This window comes from Mizuhopecten yessoensis, unplaced genomic scaffold, assembly GCF_002113885.1.
Source record: "Mizuhopecten yessoensis strain PY_sf001 unplaced genomic scaffold, ASM211388v2 scaffold8745, whole genome shotgun sequence".
Classification (NCBI taxonomy): domain Eukaryota; kingdom Metazoa; phylum Mollusca; class Bivalvia; order Pectinida; family Pectinidae; genus Mizuhopecten; species Mizuhopecten yessoensis.
Window position 1 is genome coordinate 48,079 of NW_018407700.1, and position 24,940 is coordinate 73,018.

A 24,940-nucleotide genomic window follows, 5' to 3' on the forward strand; every position below is an offset into this window, starting at 1 on the left:
TACTGTATATTGGGAATTGGTGAACATGTAGATTATACTGACAGTTACTGTATATTGGGAATTGGTGAACATGTAGATTATACTGACAGCTACTGTATACTGAGAATGAGTGAACATGTATTATATAGATTGTGGATTGTACAGTACTGTACACCTTAAATTATCCACATTTCGTATAGCTGAACATCAAATGGACGTCGATGAAAATTATTCAAAAATATGTTTTTGTTTGTTATACATTGTAACAAGTGTATTGCCGTCAAAAGTACAGGTGACACAAGAGTGTTAGTCAAAACTACATTCCCTCGGAGCATCCCAACACCGAGGGAATATAGTGTTGACTGTTGCCTGAAAATGAGAATAACTGCATACTGACAGGACAACCATTACTGGGAATAAGTGGGTATCAACATAAAATTGACAGACTACAGTTTATTATATCGAAAGCTATACCGTAAACGTCGATAAGGTGAGATTGTACGTTACGTCATGGAGCTACACTACACGGCAAATGACCATGTGCAGTATACGAACAGAACGACATTATACACCGTGCATTTCTATTTCAAAATACGTTACCACAGTCATTATAATGCATATTTCAACCCTACTTGGCTCTTTACATACGTAAAATAAAGAACGTGTTATTGGTTCTTACCACGGTCTTTGGGGTTCCAACTGCTACTTGCGTTGTTTGTCTTGAGATAATACTGTATCCTTTATAAACTACTACGTTTGTGTCTCCGGTTCCAGATTCTATGGCCATGGCGGTGGATGCTCTATCTCAGGACTGGTCGGGAATGTACGCGTATGCGTTTCCTCCCTTCAATCTGGTGGGCAGGGTGTTGGAGAAGATTCTTCTACACCCTTGTACTGTGTTGCTGGTTGCACTGCTCTGGCCTCGACAACCTTGGTTTCCTCTGTTGCTTCGGCTTTCCGTGGACTTCCCACGCAGCATCCCACCCCTGTGGGATCTGCTGTCTGAACCGAGGTCCCGGCAGTTCTACTCGGGACCAGAACGGCTCCACCTTCACGGTTGGATGCTATCTCGGGAAGGCTCACTCAGTCAGGCTTTTCTCGAGAAGTTGCAACTCGCATCGCAGAATCACTTAGACCTTCGTCTTCCGCCGTCTACCAATCTCGATGGTCCGCCTTCGGTGATTGGTGTGTCCGACGGTCGATGTTGTAGCCGACTTTCTTTTGTCTCTGTTCCAGGGCAAAGGTCGGTCTCCGGGAACTAATGCAGGCTATCGTTCAGCCATTGGTAGTGTGCTGGCTTTCCAATGGTAGCAAGTATGTGGGCTCGGACGCTTCATTGTCTGCTCTCATTAGAGGCTTCTTTATTGAGAAGCCTCGTTCACGGCAATTGGTCCCTAGGTGGAATTTAGCACTTGTGATAGATTCCTTGTTAAGGGCGCTTTTCGAGCCCCCCCCCCCCCCCCCCCAGTCGACGGATCGGAAGTTTCTCACTTTCAAGGGGGATCTTTATTGTACGTATGTAAAGAGGCAAGTAGGGTTGACATATACATAATAATGACTGTGGTAAGTATTTATAATAGAAATAGGTTTCACAAGAGAAACCTCAATTTTCTGCGAATTCATCATAAGGGCCATCAGTACACATCTTAATGTACAGATTATCTGAATGGTGAAAGTATAGTAATGATTTTAACGGTGATTAGTGAATTACAAATTATGTATGTAAAGTAACTAATGTATAGATATATATATATAATAACAATGTACATAAAAAAAAGCTGAACAACACGTCTTTAGTGCTTTCATCTCATCGGAGTTGAAGGAAAAGGAAAAGATGATCATATTATTACAAAAATCTATACCCCGACACGATTTCCCAACATCCGGTTACCCCATCGTACCCGTATCCATCTGATAGTGTGTTTTATGCATAATATGTGTTAGAGATATTTCCCTTAATTAACGTGTATGGGAAAATATATAGCTACAGGGCCAAGTAAGTTGTGAAAACTTGTGCCTAATAATTTTAATTAATATTATTTGATAAGATACGTTTTAATGAACGTGTATTTGTTAACGACGTCAATGCATTAATATCTCAGTAGTGTTTCGCCAAGAGTTAACTAAGCTTATACTGCTAAACTTCTTCATGAAAGGGTGTCGTATGCATTTAACACAGTGAAGCGTACGTCTTTAAATACGATTCCCACCATCGCTATTGCGCCGTGAATGAGGATGGTTTGTGTGGTAATATATAATGTGAAATAACACACTGGTGTAAAACGGCCGATCAATTAATTCATTAATTGACGTATATCAGTGTGATTAAGTGTGTAATATATAAAATGATTGAAATGACTTACCTAGTTTTGGAGGGACGTCCGGACAATCGGGTAAGGGGCTCCGAGAGGTGTAGGCTTTTGTCAAAGGATGTATAGTCCCATTTAACTGCTGAAGCATGTGTTCTACTTCGTGTGACACATTTTTACTATAAATCAACAAGTTTCTCATTCTTTTGTTGATACCAAAGACACCAAAGTAATCGAACAACATATATATCACAAGGTTTAATGTTGTGAAAACCAGGACGGCAGCTATACATCTTTTAAATATGCCGTTTCGTGAACATTTTAAACTTTTAATATTTTTCTCCATTCCTCGAGTTCCACTCCTTTCCGGATCCAAATCGTCTGTAAGAAGGAGAAAATATAAAACAGACTTAGTAGAGTCGTTTTCACCCGTCTTGATCCTGTCAGGAACATACTTAACCGCCTGACTTGTCACGTGATCTGGTAAGAACGAAATGACTATGTTCAGAGAGACTTATATAATTACCTATGTGTAGTTTAAATGACGATGCGGTCATTTCTTTTTCATTTTTTTTTTGATTCACCAGCATGTTACAAATTAACAAATCGTGACTTCTCGTAGGAGAGCTTCCATACCCCTCACTCTCTTTCATGGCTTCCATACCCCTCACTCTCTTTCATGGCTTCCATACCCCTCACTCTCTTTCATAAACGATCGATTTATATTTTTTTTTATATTATTCACAAGTATTTGTTTTTGATTTTTTATCAGGCCTGCTTATATTTTGTATGCTCTCCTCGCTCACCATATCACTCCAGCTACGATGCGGTAATTAAGTTATCCATTCATCGACTGCATTAGCCACATTTAGTAACATGTGTCATTTTAAATTTGCAATTATTAATTGGTTCCCGCTATCGTGTTCAATCAATAAACACATTATAAACAGAATTATGAACCAGGTACAGATGTAAATAGCGCCACATGTGTTATATAAAAATATTTACATTTTCTTTGTACAGCCCTTAGCTAAAACTACTTCGCAACATGGTTTTATAAACTGATAACATCAAGAACAATTACACCTTAAAGTTTTCCAATTGCTTCGAGATACACTCTTTAGGCTAAACGTAACGCAGTTACGTTGCAGCCTTTTGTCAACGCCTCTGAAGCCTGTGTACAACTACAACCCTAGCATTCTTATTGGTCTTAATCTTCCAACAAGTTACTAACACCACCTGGTGTTGAAATGTGTAAACGGTCTGTCATAAAGGTATTGCCGCCATTACTCAAAATGGTTTCTGCATACATACAATTTCTGCGAGACAAACAATAAAAATAAACAAGAAGCTTACCCTATCAAAAAATTCACGCATTTCTGACACTTTTCAGATTGACACACACATCAAACATGAACTGACATTGCTCTAGTTTACATTAATTCTCCGATACGTGACAATATGGCGGGGCGAACTGGATTATGGGATGACTGACTTCGAAGTCCATAGTGTTGATTTACCGGAAAATTCAAACTGTTGATTTTTGTTTAAAAAAAATGAGGAATGGTATATCAATCATCAAAAAAGTCATCTCAATATATATGCAAGACAACACACTTGTTTTTTTCTAACGAATCAGAAAGCACGAGTGTATTGCGCGGACGAATATATATACGCCCGCGCAATAAATGAGTGCTTTCTTATTCGTTAGAAAAACACAAGTGTGTGTTCTTGCTTTTGTCACATACCTTCCGTATTAGGTAGAAATCGATACAAAGATTTTATAACTTCGATATTTTTTGTAAATACCGGGAACTTTTCAGTTCTCCATGACAAGGGGATTCCCATAAAAAGTAGTTCCGGCTAGTAGGTAACTACAACATTCCGTATTGCACATGTGCAATACAGAACGTTGTATTTCATGGTCTGAAAATTGCTTGTATTACTATAACAAGATTCAACAGGTATGTGATAAAATCTTATATCCCACATCACATAATCCTCCACACTTTGAATCACTTGTGATACAAACTTAGCACTGTCGAGTCGCAAGTCGGTAAAACCAAGATTGTCATAATGGATTTGAAACAGTTAGTTATTATTTGAATATAATTTTCATTTGTCAATATCGATGCATAACTAAATTTAAAAAATCTTCGGATATTAGAAAAAAAACAGAGCTTCCAAAATAATGGTAAAATCGACTATCAACTGCTCGCATTTTACGCCTTAGAAAAGATCGTTTCAGACCGTAAGTAAGCACAACCATATGTGATGTCTGTAATTGAATACTGTGAGAATGCATTTTTCAATAGCAAACATTTTTTCAAAATGATGGAGAAGTGAGGATTTAGACGTTTCACTTGCACTATGCACGCATGGCCGCCATGACACTATTTACATTGATTGATCACACAGAAAATATGTCTTTTAATCAACTTTACGGAGCAAGGAATCTCTGCACTTATACTTATATAGAATTTTGAGTCAGCAAGTATTTATTTCAATGTGTTGAATGATAACATTCTAGTGTACCTTGTACATTCAGTAATTTGCACGTCGGCTTTGCATGCATATCGGACCCACGTGCGCAACAGTCGCCATGACACTTGTCTATTCGAAGAAAAAACAACCCATTCTGTGTATTTGCACTTAGTTCTGTATTAAATAACATATTGAAAAAAAATCAACAGTTAATACAGCTTATATCTATAGAACACTTAATACCACAAAATGGATAGTATTTTATGCACCCTTTAAAGTGTACCCAGAATGATTTGCAATATTAAGTTTGAAAATACACCATTTCATAAAACAGAAAGTGGAGAAAGCGCGAACGCCATAGCGACTTTCGTTTCAGAGAAATCACAATGTTTCTTGAAATCTCAACTGTGGCCCTACAGCGATGACCCCGTTTCGGTGTCCCAGACATGTGACATCACAAGTTCAACTCGGTCAACTCAACCCCATTATATTTTACCAAAGAAGAGCGATATGTGCCGTGATATATGCGGCCTGTCATGTGATTAACAACGTTTTTATCTTCCTTTTATTGTGATTATACATGTTTAAAAACGACAAGTTTACATATCCATAGACGTTTATTTTAACGCTGAAGTGTTGTGGAAGGAGCTCGTATCGAGGAGGAATAAAACACGTGTTGTGTATGGATGTCGGAACACGCATGCAGATAGTGTCTCGTTTCCACGCATTTCCCTTGAACTTGTCAGTGTTTAGAAACAATGCGTACAGTTTGTTGAAAGTGGGAAAAACTCACGAAATGTTCCTATTGTGTTCAAAACACTTTTTGAGGACAGCTCATATTCTATAAAAACGAATCAAGTCGTTCCGGCCTCTCCCGGTCCAACATCCTACTCGTTCACTCCGGCCCCTAAAAAATGTGATGGCTGTTTTCTTCAACGACATACATAGATCTACTGGAACATATATAGTTTGAATATATTTTAAATGTAAAACAAATGAACTACGCCTTTCATTTTATCAAGGATCTTTATGTAATATAAGCTGGGAGCCATGAAATACTACAGACTTGTATATGTCTAATATATGTTCGTGGAAGTACGAAAAGTATTTTTTCAGCAAACGCCTTTGAAATCTCGTACTCGGGGAAGGGGGATGCTCATACTGGTCAGCAGAAACATTTAAAATGTTTATAAAATGTTGTTCTATTGTTTGTAAATTTCATTTGAAATCCCCCACTTTAATATCTTATTATAATGACTTGTATGATCAGACTTAGCTTGATGGTGCCCTTAAAGCTTAAAGAGTTTAGCCTTTCAGAATTTTCAGTACTTTGATTTTTATTAGTGTTTGTTTACAATTCAAAAGGAAAACATAGAAAGTTATTGCTACAATGTAGTAGGGTCTATCATATGTAGGTATGTAGTACAGGCTAGTAGGGTCTATAATATGTAGGTTTTTAGTAAGGGCTAGTAGGGTCTATAATATGTAGGTTTTTAGTAAAGGCTAGTAGGGTCTATAATATGTAGGTATTTAGTAAAGGCTAGTAGGGTCTATCATATGTAGGTATGTAGTAACGTCTAGTAGGGTCTATCATATGTAGGTATGTAGTAAAGGCTAGAAGGGTCTATCATATGAAGGTATGTAGTAAAGGCTAGTAGCGTCTATCAGATGTAGGTATGTAGTACAGGCTAGTAGGGTCCATAATGTGTAGGTATGTAGTAAAGGCTAGTAGGGTCTATCATATGTAGGTATGAGGTATAGGCTAGTATGGTCTATCATATGTAGGTATGTAGTATATGCTAGTAGGGTCTATCATATGTAGGTATGTAGTAAAGGCTAGTAGGGTCTATCATATGTAGGTGACTATGTAATATATGCTAGTAGGGTCTATCATATGTAGGTATGTAGTAAAGGCTAGTAGGGTCTATAATATGTAGGTATGTAATAAAGGATAGTAGGGTATATCAGATGTATAGGTATGTAGTATAGTCTAGTAGGGTCTTTCATATGTAGGTATGTAGTATAGGGAAAATCTACCCCAGGGTGTAGTAATTGAGTCAGAACCGATGCATTTAAACAAAAGTATGATGTTATGCTACACCGTTCCTTTCAAAAAATTCCCAAGAAGCGCTACCATACATCATGGGATATGTTGGGACGGAACTGTGTTGTATACCCTCATACACAGTACATCTGTAGATATACGCCGTAGGGGCTTTGAGGACATGTAATGTACATGTTCAAACGCTGCATTTCAATCTTTATTTGCAAAATCTTTACGAACGTAAAAGACTCTTCTTTATATTGTACTTTTATCCATTATATACTTAAAAGGAGTGACTCGAACACAGTGGTTCTTCCTTAGATCCTAATTTTAATGCAGAGAGTTGTTGACATGTTTCGACTCGAAAAGAGCCGTCAGTGATTATTATCCATTATGTGTATCATGCCAATATTTACACCTTGGGAACAATCAACCATAAAAAAAGAGATGATGATTTTGCTTAAAGCTATTTAGTTCAATTCTAGTTTTTCAAACTTACAACAGTCACGTGGTAATACTTCTGCTGGTAACCTATTTATATTTTTTTTCCCCACTGGGCTTTGTTCTGTAAATATACTGTCAATATGACAAATAGTGTTTTAGTAACATTTCCCAGGTTTAGGTACTGTCAATATGACATATATGATTTAGTAACATTTCTAAGGTATCTAATACTTTCGATATCAGAGCTATGACTGTTTAGTAACAAGAGGTATTCTTGTTTAGTTACATATACATCCCTAGGTCTATGAACTCTCAATATACCTCAATTATCTAAATATTTATTATTATATACTTGAAACAGGAGATATAGTATTGTTACAACCCAACTATATCCTCTTTAGAGTTTATCTTGTTTAGTTACATGTACCTCCCCAGGTCTTTGTACTGTCAGTGTCATACTAAACATCACTATGACTGTTCCCATGTCCTTGTTTAGTTACATGTACCTCCCCAGGTCTTTGTACTGTCAGTGTCATACTAAACATCACTATGACTGTTCCCATGTCCTTGTTTAGTTACATGTACCTCCCCAGGTCTTTGTACTGTCAGTGTCATACTAAACATCACTATGACTGTTCCCATGTCCTTGTTTAGTTACATGTACCTCCCCAGGTCTTTGTACTGTCAGTGTCATACTAAACATCACTATGACTGTTCCCATGTCCTTGTTTAGTTACATGTACCTCCCCAGGTCTTTGTACTGTCAGTGTCATACTAAACATCACTATGACTGTTCCCATGTCCTTGTTTAGTTACATGTACCTCCCCAGGTCTTTGTACTGTCAGTGTCATACTAAACATCACTATGACTGTTCCCATGTCCTTGTTTAGTTACATGTACCTCCCCAGGTCTTTGTACTGTCAGTGTCATACTAAACATCACTATGACTGTTCCCATGTCCTTGTTTAGTTACATGTACCTCCCCAGGTCTGTGTACTGTCAGTGTCATACTAAACATCACTATGACAGTACTGTTCCCATGTCCTTGTTTGGCTTGTTATTGTGATACACATACTTTTGGTAATATTATCCGCCTTGTCTATATTGTAATGGTTAGAAACATCACTGGGTCAATAGCATTTCTCTGGTCTGTGTTGTTATTGTGGTTTCTGTTTTTATCACTATTTCAAATTTCTTTCTTTAGTTTTTATAATGCTTTTATAATGTTATAACATTATTTTATCTTATCTATTTTTATACAAAGAAGTTATTAAAAATTAAAATAATAATATTCTAACAAACTTTATGCAGGTCCGTATATGAGCATGTATTTTGATCTACAGTTTCTTTACCCGATATTTAGATTTCCTCGTGTTTAATTAACAAGACAATATCTGAGATGTCAATTGCCGGTTTCCTTACAGGGTGAACAAGAGTGTTTTTTTAGGAAAGTAACTATACAAGTAAATTTTAACTCAACACGATGTTCATTTCGTGTGAATAGAAACTGCAATTACTTCTATAACTCGATACGTATTTTTACAGGTAGACAACCACCCTGATTAGGTGACATTAAGTTTAAAAAGAGACATACATGCTTGTTGACGCTGTGTTGTGATAAGGATGATTCTTGGTTTCCCCCTTATTGATGAGACTTCACTGTCGAGCATATAAACACGAGTCGTTATCTTTATTTAGTGTGACTACCCGGTGACACTGTGATTACACACGCCTATACTTTGTTCATATGTCTGTGCTGACAATAAGCTATACTTCCAAGGTCATTTACGTTGGGTGCATGTCTTTTATTACATTATTTAATGTAAGGTCCTCTTCGATATATTGAAAGAAGTTATAAACATTTTTTTTGTTATAACATAAAAGTGAAATGTGTTGAAACTTGAAAAAGTCACAAATCTCATGTGATTTATTGGTATACTTTTGTAAATAAATAAAAAGAGAGATGTATGTACATTGTACTTAAATCCTTTTTTTCGTTTTCATTGCTCTATAACAACACATAGCTAAGATACTCTCATAAATATATTTATCAACTGTATGTAAGTATGTTTTATAAGAATAAGACACGTACTCATTAATCAAGTGTTCGGATAACTCATAATAAAGAAGTAATAAAAGCTATATGTTTGTAGTTTACCTTAAGGTTGCCTTGTGTGAAGGTTCTGTGCTGTCCGGTGGTCAACTCTTGGTTCTAGTCCACCGTCCTAGAGACATAACGTCTTATTGATTTCGTTTGTTCTTCCATTATTCCATTTCTATATCAATTAGCAGGACTTTTTTGCCCGAAGCATTTTGACTTCATAAATTTCAATATGGTATTTCGTCTGCTTCCGGTTTATGCCTTTAGCGATATCGCTAGGTAAAGGTCAGCGTGTGACGTGTCTTGCTGATAACAATGTTTGTCGAACTCCCATACCTGGTAACACTACCAGGTGGGTAATCAGTAAGCCCTGTTTAACTCGACCAGGTAGGACTTAGTTGTGTTCCGGCCTTACATACGGCCATTGTCTTAGTATCATCACACGTACTTACACGCGCACGTGAACTGTAACAGGTGTGTAAGATCAAGAACAATATTCGGTCCAATGAACATGTCAATTTTCCGTATCTACTAGGTAAGCAATTAGTGTTTAAAAAGTCTTAGTTAAAATATAATTACTATCTTTGTTAAAATGATTAAACTTTTATAATTTTCAAGTAGTCATTTCACTCCATTGACGACATTATCGATTTAGTAAGAGGAAAAGAGGAAAACCTCGTCCTATTGTGGCCCGGTTCCTTTATCAGAACCAACATAGTTTGGTGCTGTCCCGTACACATATGCTACATTAAATATTGTACGCATTACGGCGTGAACGAGCAGTTCCCTGCAGCCGTGGAAGAAGTCCTGTGGCAAAGCGACTGAGGAAGCGAAGGCACAAGGTCAAGTTTGTGAGAGATAAAATTTACGTCGATGGGGTCTTGTTCACTGGAGAGGAGAATGACGTACAAAGTAATACGGTCCCGGAGAACAGACCAACACACTATAATGGTAGGCCAGCTAAACGGCAGCGACAACCCTCAACACCTAAGGATGACAGTCATAGTAACTCAGGCGTGAGTAGCTCATTTGAGAACGTGTCTACTTCAAACAGGTTTCAGGCGTTAACATCTCAGGGTAGCAATCGGGCTGTCGCGTCTGCTTGGGCCCTTCCCGGAAACGGTAGGAGGGGGCAGTGTGATCGTGTAAATGGCGGTCAGGCACAGCGTACGTCACTTCCGACACCCACGGGATCTGGGTCTGAGGAGACTAACGTCAAATCGGTGCTGTAGGGGTCTTCGGAGGTCAATCACACTCTTCATATTTGTAGCTGGAACGTTCAGAGGGGTTTGAAAAGTAAGATCGAGAATAGCTCATTTTGTGAATCATTTAGTGAGGCAGATATTGTATGCCTTTCGGAATGCTGGTTGGACGACGCGGACGATTTCGCGGTGAATGGTTTTGAGCATTTTCAACCTGTCCTCAGATCCAAGTGTAAAGGAGGCGGTCTAGTGTGTTTATTCAAACCATGGTTGCGTGGTTTTATTTCTCTACAATCCGTACAATTGGACAGTATTTTATGGATAAAAATCGACAGCAAGCTTTTCCCTGATAATAAAGATGTCTTTATAGCTCTAACCTATTTACCGCCAGTAAGATCAGTTTTCTACGGCGCATATGAAGAGGACTTCTTTCAACTACTAGAGAACGGTATAGGTCATTATAGTGCCTTAGGTAGAGTATTTGTAATAGGGGACCTTAACTGTCGGACTGGTAGAGAACCAGATTATATATCGATCGACTCGTTACACGAAAGTGTCCATCGTCAACTTGATGGTTTTATGTCTTATCCTCAGGAGCCATGTGACGTAACGCGTAACTCAGAGGACCTACAAATTAACACTTTTGGGCGTAGTTGCTACAGTTGTGTAAGTCAACGGGAATTCAGATTCTTAACGGTCGTACTATAGGTGATCCAGATGGTAAAATAACGTTTTGTAATTCAAATGGTACAAGTGTAATAAATTATGTACTAGCTGATAAGTTGTCGATGGCAAATGTCAAATCTTTTGAAGTTGGTCGTTTTAATGAATATTCTGATCATGCACCTATATACAGATGTATGTAGTTTTAAACACAAGAACAATTGATGTCTTTAAGTTTTTAGGAAATAGGGAAACTAATATTATTCTCTGTCAGTTGAGAAATGAGGCCAGTAACCTAAATAATGACCATCAGAAAAAAAATACACTGAGGATCGTATTGTACTTTTTCAGAATATATTCCATGAAACTCACAACCATTTATCATTAGATGTCATGCTAAATGTTTGTGAGAGATATGATGAAAATGTAAACAAACATATTCTCCTATCTATATCCAATTACATTTTAAGTTCTAGAAGATTAAGGACAATTAACTTCAATTTTGAATGAAATTTTACATTTTATTTATTTACACTTTATTTATTTATTTACATTTTATTTTTTCTCTATGTAATTCTTTTGATTTCCAGAAATGGTACATGAATATTAATATTAATATTTCCTATTTGTCTTCATTGTTTATTTTTAAATACTGTTAGTGAGGGGGGCTGGGGTTCAGAAGACCAGTTATACTATTTTATTAAAAAATATTGGGAAACAACTACATAAATAAGAATATAAAGCTTTACAACATGTTAATTATATATCTAACCTGTGGTTAATATGCATGAATTAAACTATTTGGTGGAATTGAATTTCCAAATTCATCAGTGGATGACCTTGTGTAAAACAATGGAATTTTTGGCCTGTATCTATTGGGTGCGGTTATTTTATCCCATCAAATGTTTATACATGCAGCTCCACCAACAAATTATTTTTCTTTTCTCTTCATAATATGTATAAATATATATATATATTTTATATGTCTGTATCAAAATAAAAGGTTAGAATTTAAACAATTAGATTCAGTTATAATAAAAATGAGTATTAGTAGTTGTTTCCCCTAATTTGATGATTAATTTGATAATACCAACTTGTTTATATGTGTTTGTATGTGTTCTAATATTTATGTCTATTCTATGCTTGTACCACTGTCTGTTACTATGTTTAGAAAGGGCTTAAATAGGCTATGCCTGCTGCCCAATTCATTTGTCCTTTGACAATAAAATTTATTGAAATTGGAAGAGGAGGAGGAGAGAGGGGAGAGGGGGTAAGATGAGGAGGAGAAGAGAGGGNATTCATTTGTCCTTTGACAATAAAATTTATTGAAATTGGAAGAGGAGGAGGAGAGAGGGGAGAGGGGGTAGGAGAAGGAGGAGGAGAGAGGGGAGAGGGGGTAAGAGTAGGAGGAGGTGAGAGGGGAGAGGGGGTAAGAGGAGGAGAGAGGGGAGAGGGGGTAAGAGGAGGAGGAGAGAGGGGGAAAGGGGGTAAGAGGAGGAGGAGGAGAGAGGAGGTTAGAGAGTTCGATTTGTTTTAAATTACTGGATAATTACTGCAACAATACAATAAATTTCAGAAAATACGTATCAGATCACGTGGTTGTTCCATCTCCATGCGAACGGACTAGTTATACTATTCGCTGTTCACTACTTTCTACTGATCAAATGTTCATTACATCCCATGCTATTATATGTTCTTCCTGATCACCCCGCTCTTGCTGGTATTTCCGTTTCAACTAGTCCGTTCGCACAGAGAAAGACCAAACACACGGCTTTGTTGTTTTTATATATTCTTATATCTGTATGTTGCAACTCGTGTTGTCAATCTATAAGTAGATGTCGATTTTGAGGGATTTTTTTAAAAAATCTGTTCGAGTCATGCATAAATTGCTGAGTATGCATGAATATAATTTTGTTTTCTTTTTCCGAAATTGTTATATCTCCAAAAAGAAGTAGATTCAATGTAAGGGGGATGTATTCATTCAGTTCACGATAAAGTTTAATTCTCTGTTCAACATACTTATCACAGTTAAATCAAAGTGCTGAGTGCACTCAGGGATGCTGTGTATGAAGGATTCAAATAATGGAATAACGGAGGTGGTATTTCAGTACAGAATGGCAGTAAATAATAAAGAACATGTTGTCCAGTAAGGGTCATAATAGCCGATCCCTTTACCATAATTTTCAATAAAAATATATATAACAAGCACAGTATTGCTAAAACAATATAGGTCCCTTACTGGCTACCGTTAGCAGTATGAAAATATGTAACGATGACCTTGACCAAACCCTGAAATTGAAACGTGTCTTATATTATGGTCCTTATTTAGTGTTTCAAATCGATGGAAATCTTTCAAGGAATGAAGCTGCTACAGCGCAGACAATGATCTTTTTTAAGAATAGTAACAGTGATCTTGACCAGACAACACTGCAAACCAAAATTGTCCCGTACGATTATGGGAAAGTTTACGGTTAAATAAAAAAAAAAAAAAAAAAAATGTTATATAAATAAATTGTCTTATACAGATATATTTTACAATATTATAGCATTGACCATATCATGAAATAATGAACACATTATCTAAAGATCTTTCGCGGAAGGAGATAAGTGTTGTTGGTTTTTTTGTATGAAGAAATTACTCGGTCCAAAAAGCGTAGTAATCTGAGATTGATATAGTTCATGATGCTCACTGAAAAAACTCGCCTTTTGGTAAAATTTCAATATTTTTTCTTTGATTTATTGATCGTTTTCATATGTATTTCATCATTTTATACCATTAATCATACCATGAAATAATCAACACAGCATTTAAAGATCTTCCGCGGAAGAAGAAAGTCTGTTGTTTGTTTGTGATTTGCCCAGGCTTGGCGGGGACCGCCATGAATGCTGTACACAGCGTCCAAAAAGAAATGGAACGTGTCTTCAATAGGGTAGCCACATCTACAATGTTGGTCATCAACCAGGTTAACTCGAAATTGATCGTTTTTCAAAGTGCTAGTACTGTTTCTTAGTTTTGTATGTAAGATGTTATTTTTTCTACCGCCGTAGAAAAAGTTATTGGGTACACGAGGCAAATGTTTGTCTCTAATGGCAGTTTTAAAGGATGAAAAAGAGGAGCTATGCCTAATACTTAAAGTTAATTGATTCCAGAGCCTAATAGTAGAAGGAAAGTAAGACATGTTACATGTAGATAACTCTAGTCTGTTGTTAGGCAGGTTGTAGTTTTCGGTGTTTCTAAGATTGTATTGAGCATTTTCGACAAGGGGAGGGAGTAGAGTGTTTAGATAGTTAGAAGTAATATCATAATGAATTTTATAAAATAATTACTGTTTCCGACGGGACCTCCGAAGGGCTAGGGATTCCCATCCCGTTTCAGTATATATAGATTACCTACTAGCATGAGAAGGTGAACCGGTGACAATACGATCTGCCTCTAATTGTAACTTTTCTTACTTATCTGTATCAGTAAGAGTACCACCATCCAAAAGTTCACAGTAATATTCTAAAACAGGAAATATAAACGATCTACATATCTTATTTAATGTACGGCGGTTTAGAGTATATTTCAATTTACGGACGACACCTAATTGCTTGACTACTTTATTTTTACAAATATTATCAATATGATAGCTCCAATTACAGTTAGCATCGATGAATACTCCCAGATGTTTATGGTTATCAACATTCTAATATTTGTGGAGATTTATCTGAATATAATAGAGAAGTATCATTTGCAAAAAGTTTTGATAAGCTTTCTAAATGATCTGTTATAGCATTAACATAAAGTATGAACAACAATGGACCTAAGACTGAACCCTGTGGTACTCGTGCATTAGTTGTCTTAACAGAGGATTTATTGTTTCCAAAAAATACTTGTTGAGATCTCTTTGTAATATAATTAATTAACCATTCCAAACACTTACCCGATATTCCATAACTAGCTATTTTCACCTCTAGCCCCTGTGCCACACTCGATCGAATGCCTTAGAAATATCACAAAAGACTAAACAGGTGGGTTGCTTTTTTCAAGAATGTCGCACAAGTTGTGGTATATTTCTATAAGCTGGTGTACAGTAGAATGACCTGGTTGAAAACCTGCCTGATACTTATATGTAAGAGAATTCTCTAAATGGTAGTTATGTAAATGTTTAGCAACTAATCTTTCAAAAACCTTACCAATAGTACTTAGCAATGCAATAGGTCTATAATTTGAGGGGTCTTGTTTATCTCATTTTTAAAAAAAAATTGGCATCACTAGAGCAAGCTTCTAATGTCTGGGGAAAGAATTAAATATAGCGGATAAGCAACTGTATTTACGGTGTTCTTTAACATGTTATGACTAATTGTATCATTTCCTACAGCTTTTTCAATTTTTAAAGTTTTAAGTATGTCAATAATGTCATTAATTTAGGGTATGTCTGAGATAGTCGAGTCTGTTCTGGATTCTATAAAAGGTACGTCAGTGTCAGTATCGTCAATAGTAGAAATAGAAGTAAAGTAGTCATTAAGTATGTTAGTCTTTATGTCATCATCCATTTCTATGTTTCCAGTCGCATTCCGTAATGGCGGTATACTAGCTCAAGGTCAAGTTCAAGCAGACGTTTGAGATAATTTTAATAATCTGCGGACAAGTTTCCAAAGCATTTCTGGGATTTGTATCACTAAAATTGTCTAAAAGACCGTTAACGTCCGCGTAAAATGATTCCTTTGTCCTATTTTTAGGATTGTGAAAGCTATTTCGATGTTTTCTAAAGTTGTTCAAATTATGTTGAGTGCGATTGGATCTATAGTTATGGAGGAGTCTGAATGGGATACCCCTAAATTTTCTAAAAAAAAATCTGGTTATGGACATGATAATATTGAGGTTTTTGAAGTAAAACCAATTTTCATGATGTAATACTTACCATAACTTTAGTATTCGTATACAATACCTACACCCATCTTTGTAGCCCAAAAACAAAAGATTCAAATATCCCTACCTCCCTTCCGTGACGTAACCCATATCTCGATGACAGAGTCACGGATAGATCTCCCTTACTCAAACCCCATTTATGAAGCCAAAAGGCAGCCGGGATGAGGAGGCAAGGGGAGGAATACAGGGTGGGACTAGACACTGATTGAGAGGAGATATCCTGCTGACCCTGCCCCCCCCCCTCCCCGGTTTTATCGAGGTAAAACCTAAGCGCCCGACAGGGACAGAGCAACCTACCCGTTCCTCAGACCCAACGAAAGCAGCCTGAGCGAGGCCTCCGATCGAGAGTGCATCGTCCTAGACCGAGGCTGGCGAAGGAGGTTCGCTCTGAGAGGAAGAACCAGGGGCTCTTCCACCAGAAGCGACAAAAGCTCCGGAAACCAAGGCTACCTCAGTCATAGGGGCGCTATTAGGAGGAGGAAACACTGATGCTCCCGAAACCTCTGCAGCACCCTGCCCACCCGGTTGAAGGGCGGGAATGCATATGCATTCCCTCCCAATCCAGATATAGAGAGCGTCCATAGCCCAAGCCGTTGGATCTGGAACCGGAGAGACAAACGTTGGCAACTAATTGTTCAGTGAAGTGGCAAACAGGTCTATGTGGGGCCTGTCCCACACCTGCCAAATTCAGTTGCCACTCTGTCAAAACCGGCTGGCGGCGCCTGGAAAGAGTATCCGCCAGAACATTTAACCTGCCTGGGAGATGCTTGACACAAATTGTCAACTGCATTTCTTGCAAAGAAGAAGAATGCGGATAGCAAGGGCACACAGGGTGTAAGACCTGGTTCTTACCTGTCTCTCTAGATATGCGACAGCTGTAGTGATGTCCGTAGCCACACAAACCCCCTTGGAATGCCGGATCACCCGAAGAGACTGCAGAGCCAACAGAACAGCCCTCATTTCGAGCACATTGATGTGTTCCCCAGACCACTCCCCCGACCGGCAATGCCCGTCGAGGTAAGCTCCCCATCCTGTCATGGATGCATCCGGGGACATGGTCATAGTACGAACCGGCTTGGACTAATCCCGGTAAACACAGACAATATCGAAAGAAAGTCTGTAGTCACACCAGGACCTGAACCCGAAAGATCAGGCCCGGCACCAAGACTGTCCCTAACGACAGCACCACCTGGAATGCCGGGATCACTGATCAGTGACCGGCGGCTGGCAGTCCCTACCCGATGGCAAGCGCGAAAGCTTACGAGCGTTCCCGGGCAATTCGACCCTGGGCTGTGCCAAGCCAGGGTCGGGGCTGCCCCTCCCATACTCTTGTTCCTGAACTTCGGGTTCCTGAACCCGAGCCCCCCCCCCTGCTCACGAGAGGGACTCGCCGAAGCGAGACCCCACCGAGACAGGAACAGAGACTGTACCACCAGAACCCAGAGAGCTGGTGTCACGACCCCTACCTCTCTGCTTCCCTCGTTTACCGGAAGAAGCAGACGAATCTCTCTTACGGCAAGCTGATGGTCGCTTTGGAACAATGAATGGCTCGTCCTGAGATTCAGTCTGTGAACAAAGTTCACAAGGCGAAACCTCACTGCAAGGACGACACTGGGGAAAAGCATCATGAGGGTCCCGTTCAAAGAAGAAATCGGAACACCCATGAGCAGTCCCCCGTCGCTGTCCCGGCCGAGACATACCCTCCAAAGCGAAAGTAAACAAAGTTTACAATCAGACAAACACGGGAAAAAATAATAAAATACGATAGTACAAAGTACGCAATGAAGAAAGAATTTCACCCGTAATATAAATCCAAAACGGTTAAAATAAATAACGTTTGCCGAAACAAACAACCGTCACTGAAATAAACAGAGGTCGGAATTTTACACACAACAATGGTGGACCGCGTGGCACACCACCGGCACACGTGGAGTAAAATAACCGGCCGAAAAAGTCGCAAAAATAATTTTCAACAACAAATAATTGTAGTTATAAGGGCAGATGGATATAAAGCACACAAATTGCGCAATAAATTGAGTTGACACTCAAACCAAACCGACAAAACAAGATTTTGTTATGGGGCTAGCTCCGGGCCGTCAGCAGGCGCCATAAAAGGAAAGGAAGGGAGATCACTCCGTGGCTCTGTCATCGAGATATAGGTTACGTCCCGGTAGGGAGGTAGGGATATTTGAATCTTTTGTTTTTGGGCTACAAAGATGGGTGTAGGTATTGTATATGCATACTAAAGTTATGGTAATTATTATTGAAATGAAATACATATTCTAGGTCCATGTCAGATATCTAAATTTGCTGAAATGCAAAGTATTATTTTTGATTTTACTATTTGTCACATTTAGGTCGAAACCGGGGCGAGTACGCCATACCTCTTTGTACTTTTTTGTATTTCACAATTTAGATAAAACAAAATATTTGCTGTCAATTGTCATACTTAAATTGATTTATCGGATGAACCCATATAATGACAATATTTGTTCAACCATTTGTATGCACAAAATAGTTTAATTCCTGGCATATAATTTAATTAGTGAACGATATAAATACAGGCTGACATTTTGACAGTCTAATTAAAATCGCAATTTACTTCATTACTTTGTACATATTTGATCTCTATCACTGTAGTTTCGTGGCTAAACTTTGCAATACAAATATTTGTATTCCAAACATAGGAACTTCATTCGTCTGATAAAGGCTATATTAGACCAATAGATTGGTTGATAGGGCCTTGTACCAGCTATCACCGAGCATATAACAAGAACAAAAATGAACTAAACTAATCTGGGTTGCTCTTGATATTACTAAAACCATATTGCTTTAAAATTCTATTCAGATCTGATAAAAGTACGAGTAACCTCCCTTGTAACGTGTTGTTGCATTGTAACCTACAGTGTACAGAAAACTTAGAAACTGTACTAAGTAAAAAAGACGGAAGACGTTTAAACGTTACAAGCTAAGAAAAAAATCCAAAAATATCCCATTTTTTCCGTTCTTTATTTATATGATTTCTGCTTTGGTTTGATTTGAAATGTTATCACAAAGTTAAATTTGTGATTTTTGTGAGATTTATGCTCTCTAGGCGAAGACTGTTGTGTTCCACATGTTTGCAATATATTCGCATAAATAACATGAAGATTTATTACATTCTTTTCATTAAGATATCGAATTGAATCAACTTGACAAAACGATAAAGCGTTAAAGTTATATTTGTCTCAGAATGACAATACCACTTGTGGTAGGCTATTGATCAATCAGAATGACAATACCACTTGTGGTAGGCTATTGATCAATCAGAATGACAATACCACTTGTGGTAGGCTATTGATCAATCAGAATGACAATACCACTTGTGGTAGGCTATTGATCAATCAGAATGACAATACCACTTGTGGTAGGCTATTGATCAATCAGAATGACAATACCACTTGTGGTAGGCTATTGATCAATCAGAATGACAATACCACTTGTGGTAGGCTATTGATCAATCAGAATGACAATACCACTTGTGGTAGGCTATTGATCAATCAGAATGACAATACCACTTGTGGTAGGCTATTGATCAATCAGAATGACAATACCACTTGTGGTAGGCTATTGATCAATCAGAATGACAATACCACTTGTGGTAGGCTATTGATCAATCAGAATGACAATACCACTTGTGGTGGTAGGCTATTGATCAATCAGAATGACAAGTTGTATTCATTTAATTTAAAGCCACATATTTGCTGCTCAAATACAGATGAAACGATGGTGTGTAGAATAATTGGTACACGTATTAATGTACCTACACAACTGATCACATTATTAATGTAAGTAGATCGTACCAATAGCTTGTTGTCAAGCGTAACGTCACTAGAAGTCTTTTTTGTCAAGCGTGACGTCACTATAATATGGCGCCAAATAATTGGTGCAGTAACAATTTCATTGTTGTAGGTAGTTTTAGAATATCGTGAATAGAACATTTTACGGTTTTCACTGCGAATTTCAAATATGTTTCACTCGTATGACAGTTGTAATCATATTCTTCTCGTGTGCTTCACACATGAAAATATGAATATTCTCCATAAACTCATGAAATATCAATGGTATTCAATAAGAAACATTTTTTTACCTCTATATCGCATGTTTACACGCGTTACAAAATGTAAACTAGGTGAATATATTTAACTTAGAGTGCGATATTGTTTCCATCTTGTTTCTTGTTATTGTTCCGGTTTAGTATATCAGGGGTGGTATACATGTAGTATGTGACTGGGACTCACACACAAGCGACCTGATCCAACTCTGTGTTGTAATTGAGTGATGATTTTGTGATCCTCAAAATATTTCGACAGGTGACATGTTCTTCCACTTACAACACTCTTTGCGTGTAGTAACTTGCTCAGTAACGATATCTTTTCTTGTAAGTGGGCATGATCTACATGTATCCAGTCAGGTTAAGTTCAGTTGAATAACGCTTCCTTGGATATATTTATTAGTCCATGGACAGAATGACTAGCAAACATTTTTTAAATAGGGACTCCGTTTGGAATATTGTCAGAACCACTAACTTTGTTTAATTTTCAGATTTTTTCCAAAAGCTTCAATACTCTATCTTTGGAAGTGTTGACAATATCCATCGATGGTGTTCTATCTCCCTACATGGTTGGTGTTCTATCTCCCTATATGGTTGGTATTCTACTTCCCTACATGGTTGGTGTTCTACCTCCCTACATGGTTGTTGTACTACCTCCCTACATGGTTGGTGTTCTATCTCCCTACATGGTTGGTGTACTACCTCTCTTCATGGTTGGTGTACTACCTCTCTACATGGTTGGTGTACTACCTCTCTACATGGTTGGTGTTCTACCTCTCTACATGGTTGGTGTTCTACCTCTCTACATGGTTGGTGTTCTATCTCTCTACATGGTTGGTGTTCTATCTCTCTACATGGTTGGTGTTCTATCTCCCTATATGGTTGGTGTTCTATCTCCCTACATGGTTGGTTTACTACCTCTCTACATGGTTGGTGTACTACCTCTCTACATGGTTGGTGTCCTACCTCTCTACATGGTTGGTGTACTACCTCTCTACATGGTTGGTGTTCTACCTCTCTACATGGTTGGTGTTCTACCTCTCTACATGGTTGGTGTTCTATCTCTCTACATGGTTGGTGTTCTATCTCCCTATATGGTTGGTGTTCTATCTCCCTACATGGTTGGTTTACTACCTCTCTACATGGTTGGTGTACTACCTCTCTACATGGTTGGTGTCCTACCTCTCTACATGGTTGGTGTACTACCTCTCTACATGGTTGGTGTTCTATCTCCCTACATGGTTGGTGTACTACCTCTCTACATGGTTGGTGTTCTACCTCTCTACATGGTTGGTGTTCTATCTCCCTACATGGTTGGTGTTCTACCTCTCTACATGGTTGGTGTTCTATCTCCCTACATGGTTGGTGTACTACCTCTCTACATGGTTGGTGTTCTACCTCTCTACATGGTTGGTGTTCTATCTCCCTACATGGTTGGTGTTCTACCTCTCTACATGGTTGGTGTTCTATCTCCCTACATGGTTGGTGTTCTACCTCTCTACATGGTTGGTGTTCTATCTCCCTACATGGTTGGTGTTCTACCTCTCTACATGGTTGGTGTTCTATCTCCCTACATGGTTGGTGTTCTACCTCTCTACATGGTTGGTGTTCTATCTCCCTACATGGTTGGTGTACTACCTCTCTACATGGTTGGTGTTCTACCTCTCTACATGGTTGGTGTTCTATCTCCCTACATGGTTGGTGTTCTACCTCTCTACATGGTTGGTGTTCTATCTCCCTACATGGTTGGTGTTCTACCTCTCTACATGGTTGGTGTTCTACCTCCCTACATGGTTGGTGTTCTACCTCCCTACATGGTTGGTGTTCTATCTCCCTACATGGTTGGTGTACTACCTCTCTACATGGTTGGTGTTCTACCTCTCTACATGGTTGGTGTTCTATCTCCCTACATGGTTGGTGTTCTACCTCTCTACATGGTTGGTGTTCTATCTCCCTACATGGTTGGTGTTCTACCTCTCTACATGGTTGGTGTTCTATCTCCCTACATGGTTGGTGTACTACCTCTCTACATGGTTGGTGTTCTACCTCTCTACATGGTTGGTGTTCTATCTCCCTACATGGTTGGTGTTCTACCTCTCTACATGGTTGGTGTTCTATCTCCCTACATGGTTGGTGTACTACCTCTCTACATGGTTGGTGTTCTACCTCTCTACATGGTTGGTGTTCTATCTCCCTACATGGTTGGTGTTCTACCTCTCTACATGGTTGGTGTTCTATCTCCCTACATGGTTGGTGTACTACCTCTCTACATGGTTGGTGTTCTACCTCTCTACATGGTTGGTGTTCTATCTCCCTACATGGTTGGTGTTCTACCTCTCTACATGGTTGGTGTTCTATCTCCCTACATGGTTGGTGTACTACCTCTCTACATGGTTGGTGTTCTACCTCTCTACATGGTTGGTGTTCTATCTCCCTACATGGTTGGTGTTCTACCTCTCTACATGGTTGGTGTTCTATCTCCCTACATGGTTGGTGTTCTACCTCTCTACATGGTTGGTGTTCTATCTCCCTACATGGTTGGTGTTCTACCTCTCTACATGGTTGGTGTTCTATCTCCCTACATGGTTGGTGTTCTACCTCTCTACATGGTTGGTGTTCTATCTCCCTACATGGTTGGTGTACTACCTCTCTACATGGTTGGTGTTCTACCTCTCTACATGGTTGGTGTTCTATCTCCCTACATGGTTGGTGTTCTACCTCTCTACATGGTTGGTGTTCTATCTCCCTACATGGTTGGTGTACTACCTCTCTACATGGTTGGTGTTCTACCTCTCTACATGGTTGGTGTTCTATCTCCCTACATGGTTGGTGTTCTACCTCTCTACATGGTTGGTGTTCTATCTCCCTACATGGTTGGTGTACTACCTCTCTACATGGTTGGTGTTCTACCTCTCTACATGGTTGGTGTTCTATCTCCCTACATGGTTGGTGTTCTACCTCTCTACATGGTTGGTGTTCTATCTCCCTACATGGTTGGTGTACTACCTCTCTACATGGTTGGTGTTCTACCTCTCTACATGGTTGGTGTTCTATCTCCCTACATGGTTGGTGTTCTACCTCTCTACATGGTTGGTGTTCTATCTCCCTACATGGTTGGTGTACTACCTCTCTACATGGTTGGTGTTCTACCTCTCTACATGGTTGGTGTTCTATCTCCCTACATGGTTGGTGTTCTACCTCTCTACATGGTTGGTGTTCTATCTCCCTACATGGTTGGTGTACTACCTCTCTACATGGTTGGTGTTCTACCTCTCTACATGGTTGGTGTTCTATCTCCCTACATGGTTGGTGTTCTACCTCTCTACATGGTTGGTGTTCTATCTCCCTACATGGTTGGTGTACTACCTCTCTACATGGTTGGTGTTCTACCTCTCTACATGGTTGGTGTTCTATCTCCCTACATGGTTGGTGTTCTACCTCTCTACATGGTTGGTGTTCTATCTCCCTACATGGTTGGTGTACTACCTCTCTACATGGTTGGTGTTCTACCTCTCTACATGGTTGGTGTTCTATCTCCCTACATGGTTGGTGTTCTACCTCTCTACATGGTTGGTGTTCTATCTCCCTACATGGTTGGTGTACTACCTCTCTACATGGTTGGTGTTCTACCTCTCTACATGGTTGGTGTTCTATCTCCCTACATGGTTGGTGTTCTACCTCTCTACATGGTTGGTGTTCTATCTCCCTACATGGTTGGTGTTCTATCTCCCTACATGGTTGGTGTACTACCTCCCTACATGGTTGGTGTTCTACCTCTCTACATGGTTGGTGTTCTATCTCCCTATATGGTTGGTGTTCTATCTCCCTATATGGTTGGTATACTATCTCCATACATGGTTAGTGTTCCATTTTCCTACATGTTTGGTGTTCTATCTCCCTACATGGTGGGTGTTCTACCTTCCTATATGGTTGAAAGTGTATACATTAAAGTTCGTTTTCTATTTCTGTTGCTATTTTGAAGGAGTCCGTATTGCCCCATGCGTTTGACTTTCTTGGGTCAGTTGAAATATCCGTAAGAAAGATTGTTGCAGAGTCGCCGAGGTTTTAGAAATATATTCATCCGTTGTCATGAAGTTAGAAATAGTTGGTCTGTAGAAAGAGCCCAGACACGCAGATTTAACTGGTTTGAAATGTACGTCCGCTAATGCTTTGTCGTGTGATCATGGAGAGAAAGGCCCAGTGGTTTACCTTGCAGTATACTACATTTGTACATACACTTCACTGGTATTGACGTTATCTGACTTGGCCTAGTTTACCATAGTCTCCTATTCCGTTTGTTTTATACTCTGGTACTTTACTACATTTTTGAGAGAGTCCTTTGACTGTTCTGTTGGGTCAGTATCACGTGACTACAGATACTGAGTCTTTACGATGCTATTGTTGACTTGGTGTAGGCACACACTTGGTTATTGTCGATTCATGTTAAGTTAAATTGTGCGGGAGGTTAAAATCAGTCCAATTGTTTCTGTTATAAATATCTGCCGTTGTTCTGTCGATTTTATATACCGGGTCTTTATATATGTTTTTATTTTATTTTATCCTTACTATTTTGAGACCAGATAAATATTCTTTATCAAACGATCGGTACACGAGGTATAATAGTGAATTCCCCCATTCTATTTAGAAGAAGAAGTAACACAAGCAACACTTTAATTCAATTAACAAAGTGTACATCTTGTAGTTTGAC

The 24,940-nt window shown here is 38.8% G+C and overlaps 1 protein-coding gene across 1 annotated transcript in view; it reads right to left on the reverse strand.

Annotated features, from left to right (window-relative positions):
• The window catches only part of LOC110456388 (beta-1,4-N-acetylgalactosaminyltransferase bre-4-like), a 29,274-nt gene extending 19,649 nt beyond the window's left edge, over positions 1 to 9,625 (reverse strand). Inside the window, exons 1-2 of the mRNA XM_021507095.1 lie at positions 9,420 to 9,625; positions 2,343 to 2,669 (exon numbers count right to left, since the gene is read on the reverse strand). Coding sequence (XP_021362770.1) covers positions 2,343 to 2,634 — 292 coding nt within the window. The 5' untranslated portion in view covers positions 2,635 to 2,669; positions 9,420 to 9,625. The remainder of the gene's footprint in view (positions 1 to 2,342; positions 2,670 to 9,419) is intronic.
• Positions 9,626 to 24,940: the final 15,315 nt, after the last annotated feature.